The sequence below is a fragment of the Sus scrofa genome, chromosome 2 (genome assembly GCF_000003025.6).
Source record: "Sus scrofa isolate TJ Tabasco breed Duroc chromosome 2, Sscrofa11.1, whole genome shotgun sequence".
NCBI classification, from domain to species: Eukaryota; Metazoa; Chordata; class Mammalia; order Artiodactyla; family Suidae; genus Sus; species Sus scrofa.
In genome coordinates this window covers 76105503-76119427 of record NC_010444.4, presented here as the reverse complement: position 1 = coordinate 76119427, position 13925 = coordinate 76105503, and the positions used below count along the sequence as shown (strand labels likewise).

At 54.2% G+C, this 13925-nt stretch overlaps 1 protein-coding gene across 1 annotated transcript; it reads left to right on the top strand.

Moving 5' to 3' along the window:
• On the top strand, positions 7970 to 11500 carry GADD45B (growth arrest and DNA damage inducible beta). The gene is made up of 5 exons (XM_005654701.2): positions 7970 to 8466; positions 9354 to 9704; positions 9807 to 9908; positions 10292 to 10514; positions 10772 to 11500. Exons 2-5 carry the CDS (start codon positions 9661 to 9663, stop codon positions 10883 to 10885), a joined length of 483 nt encoding a protein of 160 aa, XP_005654758.1. The 5' UTR covers positions 7970 to 8466; positions 9354 to 9660; the 3' UTR covers positions 10886 to 11500.

Sequence of the window (13925 nt, the reverse complement as noted above, 5' to 3'; positions counted from 1 at the left end):
CAGGACTCCAGAACCCCCTGTTTCCAACACCTGGGCGGATGGCCTCTCCTAAGGCAGGTGGTGCCCCCAGTCTGCGCACCCCCAGGACCTAGAGGGGACAGAGGGGAGCTATTTTGAGGCATGGATTTGTGGGCTGATCTGCGTGCAGGTGAGGACCCTCCCAATACAGGACAAGCCTTGGGGAGACAGAGAACAGGATCTACAAAAGGAGGAATGTTCTAGAATTGTTGCCATATTGCTTTGTTCTCACAGCTTTATCAAGATGTAACTCACATACCATCTAATTCACTCTTTAATGTGTATGATTCAGTGGTTTTAGTACGTTTACAGATATGTGCAGCCATGGCCACAATTCTAGAACATTTTCATCTCCCTGAAAAGGAACTCTGTCCCCATCAGCAGTCACTCCCCACCCCTGCCCAGCCCCTGACAACCAGGAACCCACTCTCTGTCTCCATAGATGTGCCTGTCCTGGACGTCACCCATCCATGGAGTCACATACTGCGTGTCCCTCTGTGTCTGCTTCATATCACAAGTGGCCAGGGGAAGCCACACTGGGGGTGGGGGTGGGGACAGGGCCAGATGGTGCGGGCGGGGGACGAGCAGCAGGGACAAAGGGCCTGGGGCAGTACCATGCCAGGCACAGTCAGAGAACAGTGGGAAGGGGTTCCCACTGGGGTTTTGTGTTTGGAGGGTGAACAGAAGAGGGAAGTGGTGAGACCCCCAGTTTGGGTGGGAGCCCTCTGGGCACCGTAGGGAGAGCCTGCTGAGGGTGGCAGGGGTGTCTAGGGAGGGAGGGGTAGCTTTCAAGGTAACTGCAGTGGGGAAGGTGTACAGAGCATTTTCTATGGGCCAAGCCCAGTCTGGGTCTTGGATTTTGTTTTGCTGTGTTTTACTTTTTTTGGGCTGCGCCCCAGGCATGCACACGTTCCTGAGACAGGAATCAAACCTGCATCACATCAATGACAATGCCAGATCCTTAACCCACTATGCCACTAGGGAACTCTGTAGGTCATGGGTTTTTGCAATCCTTTGGACAAGCTGATTTTCCCAGAAAAGGGAGTTTCAGAGAGGTTAAGTCACCAAGTACAGGACACATAGCTTGTGAGGGCTGGAGTGGGAAGCGGACCAGGCGAGCCTGACCTCAGAGCAGAGCCTTCCCTGGACATGGAGTCAGAGACATCCTGGCCTCCTCCTGCAGTGGCCACTGCCCCAGGCCCCGCCCCACCCCCACCCTCCTCTTCAGTCTCCCCAAACATGCTCTGGCCTCCTGACCTGTGCCCTTGACATCTCTGCCACCTCGTGTGTGTCGCTTCCACCTCCTCCCAGCCCATCCTGTCTTCCCAACATCTCAAAGTTCAGGTGATGACTCACTCTGACTGGAAGCCTCTCCTTAGGGACAGAAATCATGTCTTGTTCATCTTTGGGAAAAAAAAAAAAATGATGTCTCTCCCCTGCCTCAGGCATGCCAATGGCTTCCTGGCACAGCCCAAGTCACATCCAGAGCCCTCCCATGGCCCCCAAGCCCCACCTTGCTGATCTCCCCTCTCTTCCCCCCACTCTGCTCCTGGGAAGTGCCAGGTGTGGCCCTGCCTCAGGGCCTTTGCACATGCTATGCCTGGAGCTCTCTCCCTTCACAGATTACCCAGCCCTGCTTCTTCATGCCACTCAGGTCGCAGCTCAAATGTCCCCTCCTCCAAGAAGCCCACCCTGACCCACCCCACCCAAGGTAGTTGTGTTACCACCCCCTATCTTGACACCAAGTCAGCACCCAGTAGGCCTTCAATCAACACCTGAAGGTGAAACAACCTCCCCCATTTAGAAAGCAGTTACTTGGAGTTCCCGTCATGGCGCAGTGGTTAACGAATCCGACTAGGAACCATGAGGTTGCGGGTTCGGTCCCTGCCCTTGCTCAGTGGGTTAACGATCCAGCGTTGCCGTGAGCTGTGGTGTAGGTTGCAGACACGGCTCGGATCCCGCGTTACTGTGCCTCTGGCGTAGGCCGGTGGCTACAGCTCCGATTCAACCCCTAGCCTGGGAACCTCCATATGCCGCGGGAGCGGCCCAAGAAATAGCAACAACAACAACAACAACAAAAAAGACAAAAAGACAAAAAAAGAAAAAAAAAAAAAGAAAGCAGTTACTTGAGTTCCCCTTATGGCTCAGCGGAAACAAATCTGACTAGCATCCATGAGGATGCAGGTTCAATCCCTGGCCTCGCTTAGCGGGTTAAGGATCCAGTGTTGCTGTGAGCTATGGTGAAGGTCACAGATGCAGTTCAGATCCTTTGTTGCTGTGACTCTGGCATAGGCCAGGAGCTACAGCTCCAATTGGACCCCTAGCCTGGGAACTTCCATATACTGCAGGTACAGCCCTAAAAATACAAAACAAAACAAAACAAATAGAAGGCAGTTACCAAGCACAGAGCCCTCTTCTAAGTGTGAACCAGAATGAACATAATTGTGCCTGGAACAATCCTAGATTGTGCTGTTACTTCCGTTTTGCAGAGGGGGAAACTGAGGCACGGGGTCGTGGAATGACGTGCCTGAGTTCACGCAGCTGGTCAGGAGAGAGGCTGGGGTCCAAAGCCAGGCAGGCAGAAGTCTCTTGGTCACCCCATCCCTGCCCTGAGTCCCACATTCTCCTCACCCGCCCTCACACCCCTCCTGTCTCAGCTGGCCCGTTCCTGGTGAGGACCTATACTGGAGCATGCAGACAGACGGCTGCCTTCCCACTGCATCCTAATCCCGTCTCTCCATCTCCTGGGACACTAGCCCCAGCAGGGGGCCCACCCTTGTAGCCTCATCTAACCCGAATCTCTCCCAAAGGCCCCTCCTCCAGTACCCTGCCATGAGGGTTAAGGCTTCAGTGTTTGGATTTGGGGGGCACAAACCTTTGGTCCATAGCACTTCCTGTGATGAGAGAGGCCCTCACCATTCAAATGTCCCTCCCCAGGCCTGGGAGTCCCAATCTGGCAGCATCCCAGCACCCATGCTGGGAGGGAAGCTGGTTTCACCCTTGCAGGCGGACCAGCGCCCCAGCCTCCTAGAGACTTGGCTTCCCCCTCTGAGCACGTGACATGGCTCTCGTCACCAGGTGTGCTTGGGGTGGGGTTAAGGTGGGTCCCAAGAAGCAGGGCTGGGACTAGGAAAAGGCAAGAACTGCGGCATGATGAAAAACCATATTTGCATGTAAGATTTTTTAAAAATCAAAACCAATGTGGGAGTTCCTTTTGTGGCTCAGGAGTTAACCAACCCAACTAGGATCCATGAAGACGCAGGTTCCATCCCTGGCCTTGTTCAGTGGGTTAAGGATCCAGTGTTGCCAAGAGCTGTTGTGTAGGTCACAGACGCAGCTCGGATCCGGAGTTGCTGTGGCTGTGGTGTAGGCCAGTGGCTACAGCTCCAATTAGACCCCTAGCCTGGGAACTTCCATATGCCGAGGAAGCAGCCCTAGAAAAGGCAAAAAGACCAAAAAAGAAGAAAAAACACAAAAGACAAAACCAAGACAGAAAAAAGAAAAAAGACATAAATTTAAAGATTAAAAAAAAATATACTGATCTTATTCTGGACTAGTGGTGATGCTGCTGCAAACTTGTGACTCTACAGAAACCCCCACTGAACTGGATACTCCAAAAGGGTGGATTTTATGGTATGTGAATTTTTCTCCCAATTTAAAAAATGAGAGGTAAAAAAAGATGATCTTGCTGACTGAGTTTCTGGAGCCCCTTTCAATCCCACGCCTCCCAGTTTCTCTTCTTTCCTCACCCTAGTCCAGGCATAGCCCTGTCCTTCCTCTGCATCTGCCACATCAGCCTCCCCGCAAGGCGCCAGGCCTCTGTCTGCCATTTCCTGTCTCCACCAGGAAACACCTACTCATCCTTCCAAACTCCCTTTGCTTATTCTCCTCCCAGACCCACATCCCCCAGCCTCCTCCCTCCAGACTCCAAGCATCTTGTGTGAACTCTTGGATCTTGGGACATCCTTGGACCATTCAGCTCTGTGCCCTTGGACTATACGGCACTGTCTTCCCAGGGCTCTGTTCCACCTCTGGAAATGGCAACAATCACACAGGTGCAATTTTGTAGGCACTGCAGGTGAAACTGCTTACAAAAGGCTTAGCATGAAGTAAATGTTCAAGAAGTTTGCTCTTATGAGTATCTTCAATTTAAGGCAAAGTTCATGTTAAAAGTGCTTATCTGTTCTGGCTCAGAGGAAATGAATTTCACTAGTATCCATGAGGATGCAGGTTCGATCCCAGGCCTTGCTCAATAGGTTAAGGATCCAGCATTGTTGTGAGTTGTGTAGGTCGAAGAGGAGGCTTGGATCCCATGTTGCTGTGGTGATGGTGTAGACCGGCAGCTACGGCTCCGATTTGACCCCTAGCCTAGAAACCTCCAGATGCCATGAGTATAGCCCTAAAAAAAAGTGCTCACATTGACCACTTCTAGAGACCAGGGATCTCATTCGCCAAGTGGGTGAGAATATGCCCTGTCTTTTGGCTGGTGAAGTCCCCAGATGACGCGTTCTCTGTCGGGGTGGGTGGGGGGGGGGTGAATGCTTCCCCCACCCCTGTAGACTGAGTCACTTCTAGAAGCAAACAGGGAGAGCCTTAGGGCTGCACTCAGAAGCAAAATTTAAGGGGCTGCCAAAAACTCAATCATCAAGATAAATATTTTAATGCAATATTTTAAAAAATCAAAATCAGGAGTTCCCGTCGTGGCGCAGTGGTTAACGAATCCGACTGGGAACCATGAGGTTGCGGGTTCGGTCCCTGGCCTTGCTCAGTGGGTTAACGATCTGGCGTTGCCGTGAGCTGTGGTGTAGGTTGCAGACGCGGCTCGGATCCCGAGTTGCTGTGGCTCTGGCGTAGGCCGGTGGCTACAGCTCCGATTCAACCCCTAGCCTGGGCACCTCCATATGCCGCGGGAGCGGCCCAAGAAATAGCAACAACAACAACAACAAAAGACAAAAAGACAAAAAAAAAAAAAAATCAAAATCAAAGCAAAAAAAAAAATTCCTGATGACTAAAAGATCAAAATTACAAGTAAAGATAGGATCTGAACTTGCACCTACAAAACTCACCTCCTTGCCCTCTGCCCTGTCAGATCATATCTGTATTTATTTATTTATTTGGGCCACATTCACAGCATATGGAAGTTCCCAGGCTAGGAGTCAAATTGGAGCTACAGCTGCTGACCTACGGTCACAGCCACAGCAACGCCAGGTCGGAGCTTCACCTGCAACCTACAACGCAGCTCATGACAAACCAGATCCTTAACCCACTGAGCAAGCCCAGGGATAGAACCTGCATCCTCATGGATACTGGTTGGGTTTGTTATCACTGACCTACAATGGGACATCCAGATCATGTCTGTACTTAAAATCTTGACTTTTGTTCATCATGGGTGGGGAGTTCTTGACATACATTTCGGTTAAAAATTTTTGCAGGGGTGGAGTTCCCGTCGTGGCACAGTGGTTAACGAATCCGACTAGGAACCATGAGGTTGCGGGTTTGTTCCCTGATCTTGCTCAGTGGGTTAAGGATCCAGCGTTGCCGTAAGCTGTGATGTAGGTTGCACACGCGACTCGGATCCGTGTTGCTGTGGCTCTGGCGTAGGCCGGTGGCTACGGCTCCGATTAGACCCCTAGCCTGGGAATCTCCATATGCCGCGGAAGTGGCCCTAGAAAAGGCAAAAAGACAAAAAAAAAAAAAAAAATTTGCAGGGGCGAGCTCCTGTTGTGGCTCATTGGAGATGAAACTGACTAGTATCCATGGGGACACAGGTTCAATCCCTGGCTCCTCGCTGTGGATTAAGGATCCAGCATTGCCATGAGCTGTGGTGTAGGACTGAGGCTACAGCTCCCATTCGATCCCTAGCCTGGAACCTCCATATGCCGCAGGTGCAGCCCTAGAAAAACAAAAAATTAAAAAAAAACTTTTTTGGCTTCACTCACAGCATGCAGAAGTTCCTGGGCCAGGGATCGAAACTGTGCCACAGCAGCGACACAAGCCACTACAGTGACAATGCCAGATCCTTAACCTAAGGAATCACCAGGGAACTACTAAACTTTGAGTTCAGAATTGTTGCTCAGTGGTGGGTTGAAAACCTGACATAGTGTTCATGAGGATGCATGTTCAATCCCTGGCCTTGCTCAATGGCTTAGACCCAGTATTACCACAAGCTATGGCATAGGTCACAGATGTGGCTTGAATCCTGAGTTGCTGTGGCTGTGGCTTGGCCAGCAGCTGCAACCTCAACTGGACCCCTAGCCTGGGAACCTTCTTATGCTGCAGTTAAGGCCATAAAAAAAAAAATTAAGGCACAACATTGTAAATCAACTGCAATCAACTACATTATTTGCTTATTTGACGACTGAGTTTTGTAGCATTCCCTTAAAATTTGTGCCTGAGGTGGTGGATGCTTCACTCTCCTCACCATACAACCTGCCCTGGTTCCGATAAAACTTTGTGGACAAAAACAAGTAATGCAACACAACAATTACTGGAAACCACCCCTATGCCCAACAACAGGTGAATTGGATAAACTAAATATGGTCTATCCATGCAATATATTAGTCAGCATTAAATTAAAAGGAGGAAATTCTTTTTTTTTTTTTTTTTTGCTTTTTTTTTTTTTTTGAGGGCCGCACCCGTGGCATATGGAAGTCCCTAGGCTAGGGGTCGAATCAGTTACAGCTACTGGCCCGTGCCACAGCCACAGCAAGCCAGGATCTGAGGCTCATCTGCAACCTACACCACAGCTCATGGCAACACAGGATTGTAAACCCACTGAGCAAGGCCAGAGCTCGAACTTGCATCCTCTTGGATCCTAACCAGGTTCGTTAACCACTGAGCCACGAATGGAACTCCCAAAAGTAGGAAATTCTGACGTATACATGGATGAGACTTGAAGACATTATGTTCAATAAAATAAGTCAGACACAAGAGGATGAATACACTATGATCCCATCTATGGGAGGTTCCTTTTTTACTATTATTAAAGTATACTTGATTTACAACATCTCTTCAATTTCTGTTGTACAACAAAGTGACCCAATCACACACAGTTTCCTGTGCTGTGCAGTAGGAGCCCATTGCTGGTCCATTCCAAATTTAACAGTTTGCATACAAAAACCCTGAGTGCCCGTCCATCCCACTCTCTTCCTCCTCCCTAAAGGATAAAATTCATAGAGACAAAGTATAATGGTAGGTGACAGGAGCTGGTGGTAGCTCATGTTTAACTCCCAGGAGTTTATGTTGGGAATGATAGAAAATTTTGAGGTCTAGATCACGGTGATTGTGACACAGCATTGTGAATATATTTAACACCACCAAACAGTATGCTTACAAATGGTCAAAATGATATATAGCACGCATATTTTACCATAAAAAAAAAAAAACAACAGGGGGGGAGTTCCCGGTGTGATGCAGCAGAAACGACTCCAACTAAGAACCACGAGGTTGTCGGTTCCATCCCTCAGCCTCACTTTGTGGGTTAAGGATCCGGCATTGCCGTGAGCTGTGGTGGAGGTCGCAGACACTGCTCGGATCCTGCGTTGCTGTGGCGTAGGCCAGCAGCTGCAGCTCTGATTCAACTCCTAGCCTGGGAACTTCCATATGCCGCGGGTGTGGCCCTAAGAACAAAAACAAACGAAAAACAAAACTCGCAGCCCTGGGCAGTAGTTTACTTGATTTTTCAAAAAATTGCATCTATAAACTTATTAAATACATGTTGCACATATAAAATACTGTGTATACAAAATACTGCCGCTGTTACCTCAGTCCTCCTCCTCACCCGGCCCCCGCCGGTCTGTCCCTTCCGGCGCTGCGGGCCGCAGGGACCTCGTATGGCCGCCAGGTGGCGCCAACTCGCCTTACAGCGCCCAGAACATTTCGCGCCCCCACGGTGGGCGGCGCGGAGGCGGCGGGATGCGTCAGCTCGACCGCTGGCCGAGGAGCTGGGGGAACCGAGCGGCGGGGCAGAGACCAGACCCCAGGCTGGCGGGGGAGGGGGCGCAGCTGTGAGTCACCCGGGAGCCCCTGATCGACCGTGGGAGAAAGTCCTACGCGGGCCTGCCCGCCTGGCTCGTGAACTGCTTTCCCGGGGAGAGGGCGAGGCTGGCGGCAGTCCCAGAGTGCGGCCGTGCCTGGCGCACAAGTGTGGTTCCAGTACGAATTAACCCGTAGCTTGAGGGAGTGGAAGCCTCACGAAGCCTCAGTTTCCTCTTCTACATCATGCAGATAAGCATAGCCCTTGCTTCCTAGGTTCTTGGGGATTAAGAGATAAGGCAAGTGATAGGGGGAGCCTGATACACAGTACTCTCAATACACTCAGCGCCCTCTCCGGAGGGAGGAAGTAAAAGTGGCGAGCATCGCGGGAAGCGTGCCAAGGTGGCAGCACGCAACGCCTGCAAAAATGTTTTCCCTCGATCTCTCTCCGGCCTCTAATTCCCCCACTGTCAGGTGAGGCGCGGAGGTGCAAACAACCCAAAGTGAGGCGCCAGCAGGGGGCGCGGAACCTGCGAGGCGGAGCCACCTGCACCTCCCACGCTCGCCCCACCCTGAAACTCGCGGCGGGTGGGGAGGGGGCATCGCGTCTCGGTCCTAGGCTTTGCAACCCTTGCTTCTGGGTACCTCGAGGCGGCCTCTTACGACTACCAGGTCGTAACTGACTCTACGGAGTGCGTACTGTGTACCTCCCTATTAAAGTCAAGGCTTCCTGCAACCCAATGAGGACAGTGTGCATTGTCATAGGACAGGTGGGGACTCAGGCCGCCTTCGCAGCCCCCAACTTTGGAGACCTGGAGGCAGTCTCCCGCAACCATCACCGCTTGCTTGTTATTCGCTTACTGCGTACTCCTAATTTTATTTTGCACTCCTGCAACCCAAGGAGGCCAGCGCTGCATTCCCATTAGACAAGGGCCCAGAAAGTTAAGTCACCCTGGGTCTGGGGTCCCTGCAGCCTGGGGAGATCCCGGAAACCATCACTAGAAAGGATCAGGCTGCAAACAGTGCTCTCTCCCCATGCAAAACCCCAGCAGGACTTGGAAAGGTGCAGGCCGGGGACTCTCCGAGGACGGGGAGGGGATTCCAGGCCCCCCCGAAAGTCAGGGCCGCCTGGCGCGCTGGAAATCCCGCGCGCGCCCCGAAACGCGGCTCGGCTGCCGGGAAATCAGGAGAAAACTTCTGCTTTTTTTTTTTTCTGGCACTCAAACTCCCCGCTCCCCCCCTCGCGCCCTCCTCCCAGCTCTCGCCCCCACGTGGGGCGCCCCCGCACGGCGCCCCGCCCTCTTCCCACCGCCAGCCAACCGCGGCGCCTGTTTCTCTCGCCTTTGTTTTTCCTCCAATAGGAAGAGAAGACGGTCCACCGGGGCCACGCCCCTATTGTACAGTCTATAAGTGGCGGTGCCCGCGGCCGCGGGTTCAGATTATTGAAGCTGAGGACTCGCGCTGTTAGCGGTCGCTTCCTGGATTATTTTTTGCTGAGGTATTTGCAATCTTTTTCGTTTTTTGTGGAGAGGATTTCGCTGCGATCTGAAGGTCTAGACGAACGCTCGGGCTCCGTGGGAAGGCTTTGGGCTCTCCGGCCTCGGATTTTTCATTTTCATCCTTGGAACTGTCGTGTGGCTGTTTTCCACTGTGGATTATAACTGCAACATGACACTGGAAGAGCTCGTGGCATGCGACAACGCGGCGCAAAAGTAAGTAACCGGGGCCCCGCCGCCTGAGGTCGGCCGGGCCGGGCGGGGACCGGAGTACCCGGTGGCCGATCCGGCGCTGACCCCCATCTTCCTTGGCTCCAGGATGCAGACGGTGAGCGCCGCGGTGGAGGAGCTGCTGGTGGCCGCGCAGCGCCAGGACCGCCTCACCGTGGGGGTGTACGAGTCGGCCAAGCTGATGAATGTGTGAGTCAGACCCCGTCCCCGGGATGGGCGCGGGTGGGGACTCCCTTCGCTTTGCACGATCCTTGCTGCGCCCCTCTCTTGCATGGGGCTGGGACATCTCCATGTGTCCCTACTGTGGGTTGAGGGCCTTTCTGCTTTCTGAGTGGGGAGGCTGCAGTATCCCGGTGCTGCATCATGTGTAAGCAACCTCCCCATCAATATCCCTGCCTTACCTCCCCCCGCCCCCGCCCAGAACCTTGAACCGAACATCACCTCCATCCCACCGTCTGCAGGCATACACGATTCCCGGCAACCTGCGGTGTCTTTGCTTTTGCAAACTCCGCGCTGCGCGGTGGCCCCTCCCCAGTCCCCAGCTGACCCATCGCCCTCCTCTGGCCCCTCAGGGACCCTGACAGCGTTGTCCTGTGCCTCCTGGCCATTGACGAGGAGGAAGAGGATGACATCGCCCTGCAGATCCACTTCACCCTCATCCAGTCGTTTTGCTGTGACAACGATATCGATATCGTGCGGGTGTCAGGAATGCAGCGACTGGCACAGCTGCTGGGCGAGCCGGCCGAGACCCAGGGCACCACTGAGGCCCGGGACCTGCACTGCCTCCTGGTCACGGTGAGCTGGGCCTCCGCCCTGCCCCGCCCCACCCGCACCTGGGCCGGTGTTTGTCAACAAAGCCGAGCTGACCGGTCTGCACCAGCTCAGCGCTCAGCCACGTTAGGCATGTCCCGTGGGCAGCCCGCTGGCCTTAGGGCCTCATCACCCAGCGAGCTATTTTGAGCCAGCTTGTTTTCCCCAAAGGGGCCCTGGGAGGGGGAGGTTCCCCACCCCCTTCTGGAGCTCCCACTGAACCCGGTCTTCTCCTCCCACAGAACCCTCACACAGATGCCTGGAAAAGCCACGGCCTGGTGGAGGTAGCCAGTTACTGCGAAGAGAGCCGGGGGAACAACCAGTGGGTCCCCTGCATCTCCCTCCAGGAACGCTGAGACCCTTCTGGTCAGAACCTGTTGCTGCCAAAAAATAAAACAAAATAAATATTTGACACCCCTCCCCCCAGAACAACCCCCCAAAACAACCCAACCCATGAGACCATCGGGGGCAGGATCACTGGAGACTGAAGACAGGAGAGGGGAGTGCGCAGCGGTGCCCAGCCTGGAGCAGCACGCCAGAAGTGGCCACCGTGTGAGGAGAAGATGGGACCCAGGCCAGCAGGAGAGGGGACCCCGGAGCTCGGGCCTGGTGACAGAGCAGAAGCTGCGGTGGGGGAGCTGCTGCCTCCCTCACAGTGGAGGGCCTGGACTCCACATTCCGGGAGTGGGGTGAGACTGCACCCCCATCCTTCTTGAGACGGGAGCTGTCATCTGCAGATGGGCCTTGCTTGGCAGAGGGTCTGCACCCTGGCCAGGACTTAGACTTTGGGACTTGGGAGCAGGGGCTGAATTTGCTCTGTACCCAGGAACTCCCAGTTTGCAAACTAAATAGACAATCTATTTTGTTACTTGCACTTGCTACTTGAACCACTGAAAGAGAGATGGGAGGCTTACAGATACATATATTTTTACTTCTACTATGACGGCCTTGTAATAAATTTCTAAAGCTTCTGGGTTCTTGCATACTTGTGCCCCGGCCTCAGGGAGCTACTGGGACCCCTCTGCCCCACCTCCCGCTGGCACTCCAGCAGCGCTACCCCTGCCCACCCACCCCCTCTGCAGGCTCACCAGGAAGTGTTACTTAAGTCCGAGTTAGCTGCTCCAGGCTCCTTGCAAAAACAGTGCCTCTTCTCTCTGCAGCCGGCGCCACCCAGGTCCAACAAATCTTTGACTCTTTTTTTTTTTCTTTTCCCCTCCTCCTGCCCCATAGCAATTAAAAGACCGGTTTATTACGAAACCTGGCCGCCGTGCCTCTGCTGTTACTGGCTGTTCTGGAGCCAACCCCAAACTCTGGGCACATATAGATGCACCCCTAGGGGGCTGGCCGCGGCCCCTGGCTGTCCAGCCGGCAACGTAGCCCAGGTCCTTAGAGGTCAAGGGGGCACCTGCGGCCACACTGCTAGGGGGGCTGGGAGCTCAGAGCTGCCTCTGGGCTTGCGCTTTGCAGGAAGTTTTGGGGATCACCCCCCAAGGGCACCCCCCGACACCCAGGTCTTCCTTCTCCCAGGATGGGCCTCTTCACTGCACTAAAGAAAAAAAGAATTTTTCTTCTCTCCCCAAACCGAAATCAACAAGCAGAAAAATATCCCAAGGAAGTCGTGCTGATGGCCCAGTTGGGCTTGGCACGCTGCTCTAAACCGAAACTGAGGCCTGGCCGGCCACCTCCCTGGTCTCCCCAAGTCGCAGGCGTGGCGTCGCCCCCCGCCCAGCGCTGGGAGCTGGGATCGCGGCCCACTCCCTAATTCCGGCCTCAGTCTTGCCGCCTCTGCAGCATGGTCTGCAATACCCCTTCCTCTACCCTGCATCCCAGGCCTGGGAACCCAGCCGGGAGGAGACCCGCGGACCAGCCGCAGGCCGCGACCTTTCCACGAGGCCCCACGTGGGCGCGTGAGGAAAACCCCGGCGGCCCCCTCACCGCACCCCCCGGGAGTCACGAGGCTCGGGGGAGCCCCGCCGGGGGAGGATGGGGGAGGGACAGAAGAAGGGGGAAGTCCCAGAGCGAGAGGAGGGGGAGGGGCGGGGATCCCTCCAGGCAAGAGGGGAGATCCGGAGAAGGGAGGGAGGAAAACTGGGGAAGGAGACTCCCTGTAAGGGGTGGGGGGAGGGGGGACGCTAAGAGGAGAGACCAGCCCCGAGGTGGGGGGGAGGGAGCAAGAGAGATGTGGGACGGAGGGGAAGGGAGGGAGAAGCCAGGGAGTCTAAGAGGGGGGGTGGAAGGAATCCCTGTAGGGATTAGGGGGAGTTTGAAGAGAGGCTTTAGGAGTGGGGGGAGGGTGTGGGGGAACTCAGAGGGGCTAAATTGGGGAGGGGGAGAAGGGCTGAAGGAATCTCTGTAGGGAGTGGGGGAAGGGAATGAGGAGACCTGAACCCCAGGGGAGAGTCTAAGGGGGCGTGGTGGGGGAGGAGTGGGAATCCTGTTTGTTGGGGTTGGGAGCTGAGGAGACTGGAGAGGGGGGATTTTTCACGGGAGAGGGGGGGATGGGGGGAGATGGGGAGGAAGATCCCTGAAATGGACCTGGGGAAGGGTGAGCAGAAGCTAAGGGACCTCGGCGGGGGTGGGGGGAGGGGTCTCAGTAGGGAAGGACTAAGGTGAACAAGAGTGGGCCCAGTGTCCCGGTGGTGGTGGTGGTGACCTGGAGTTCCCCTGTCAGGTGGTCAGCTAGAGGAGGCTCCCAGAAGGCTCCACCCATGGGTGTAGGCCACTTAGTCCCCAACCTGACTCTGGCAATCCAGAAAGGCTTCATGACCTCTGACCCACTCCTCCCTAAGTCCCCTATGCAATGGGGGCAAGACTCTCGGCCCCAGGGCTCCAAGGAGATTCAGGGCATGCATGGGGCCCCAGCTGTGCGACTCTGAGGTGGTGCCTTAATCTCTCTGTGCCTTCAGTTCCCCCCTCTGAAAAATGAGGATAATAATGCTACCTACTTTATAAATTGCTGAGGTTAAATCTTTAGATTAGCTCTTCCGACATAGGAGGTATAAAAAGGATTACCCGTTATTACAAGTACCACTATTATCAGCACTATTATTATATCTTCTGCATTTCTAGAATCATCTCCTTTAATCCTCTCACAGCCACCCTGTGAATTAGCAGAACCCAGGCTAGAGTGAGGAGAGTGGGACACGCCTTTGGTGAAAAATTTAAGACAGCAAGCGCCCCAAAACTCAGTTGGCAAGATAATTTTCAGACATTGTATTTTTTAACTCGAAGGCAAACCAAAAAAAGTGAGAAAGAGTTCCCACTGCGGCACATCGGGGTTGGCAGTGTCTCTCCAGCACCAGGAGGCAGGTTCCATCCCAGGCCCAGCACAGTGGGGTTAAAGGATCCGGCCCGTAGCTGTGGCTAGATCCCAACTGCCGCTCAGATCAGATTCCT